At 60.8% G+C, this 617-nt stretch overlaps 1 protein-coding gene across 1 annotated transcript in view; it reads left to right on the forward strand.

Moving 5' to 3' along the window:
- The window catches only part of LOC119594385, a 78,124-nt gene that overhangs the window by 8,406 nt on the left and 69,101 nt on the right, over window positions 1–617 (forward strand). Inside the window, exon 2 of the mRNA XM_037943446.1 lies at window positions 9–549. Within this exon, the coding sequence (XP_037799374.1) occupies window positions 9–542 (534 nt within the window). The 3' untranslated portion in view covers window positions 543–549. The remainder of the gene's footprint in view (window positions 1–8; window positions 550–617) is intronic.

Genomic DNA, 617 nt, shown 5'->3' on the forward strand with positions numbered 1-617 from the left:
TCGCGCAGATGCGGTTCTCCTTGGCTCTGCTGTGCCTGTGTCTGGCTCTCGCGGCGGTGGCTCTGCCCGGGGCGGAGGCGAGACCCGATCTCTTCGACGTCGTGGAGGATGTCGGCGAAGTCACCGGTGACGTCGTGGAGGATGTCGGCGAAGTCACCGGTGACGTCGTGGAGGATGTCGGCAAAGTCACCGGTGACGTCGTGGAGGATGTCCGCGAAGTCACCGGTGACGTCGTGGAGGATGTCGGCGAAGTCACCGGTGACGTCGTGGAGGATGTCGGCAAAGTCACCGGTGACGTCGTGGAGGATGTCCGCAAAGGCACCGATGACTTGGTGAAGGATATCGGCGATGGCATCAGTGGCTTGGTGAAGGATGTCCGCAAAGGCGCCGGTAACTTGGTGAAGGAAGCCGGCGAAGGCGTCGGTGGCTTGGTGAAAGTTGTCGGCGAAGACACCAGTGCCCTGGTGAAAGTTGTCGGCGAAGACGCCGGTGACATTGTGAAGGACGCCGGCGAAGAAATCGGGGACGCCATTTCAGGATGAGTACCAAGTGCGTTTCTCGAGTCCTCTGGGAAAACGTTTGCCTTTCGGTCCTTCCTTTCCCGCTGTGGAAGAGGG

This window comes from Penaeus monodon, chromosome 33, assembly GCF_015228065.2.
Source record: "Penaeus monodon isolate SGIC_2016 chromosome 33, NSTDA_Pmon_1, whole genome shotgun sequence".
NCBI classification, from domain to species: domain Eukaryota; kingdom Metazoa; phylum Arthropoda; class Malacostraca; order Decapoda; family Penaeidae; genus Penaeus; species Penaeus monodon.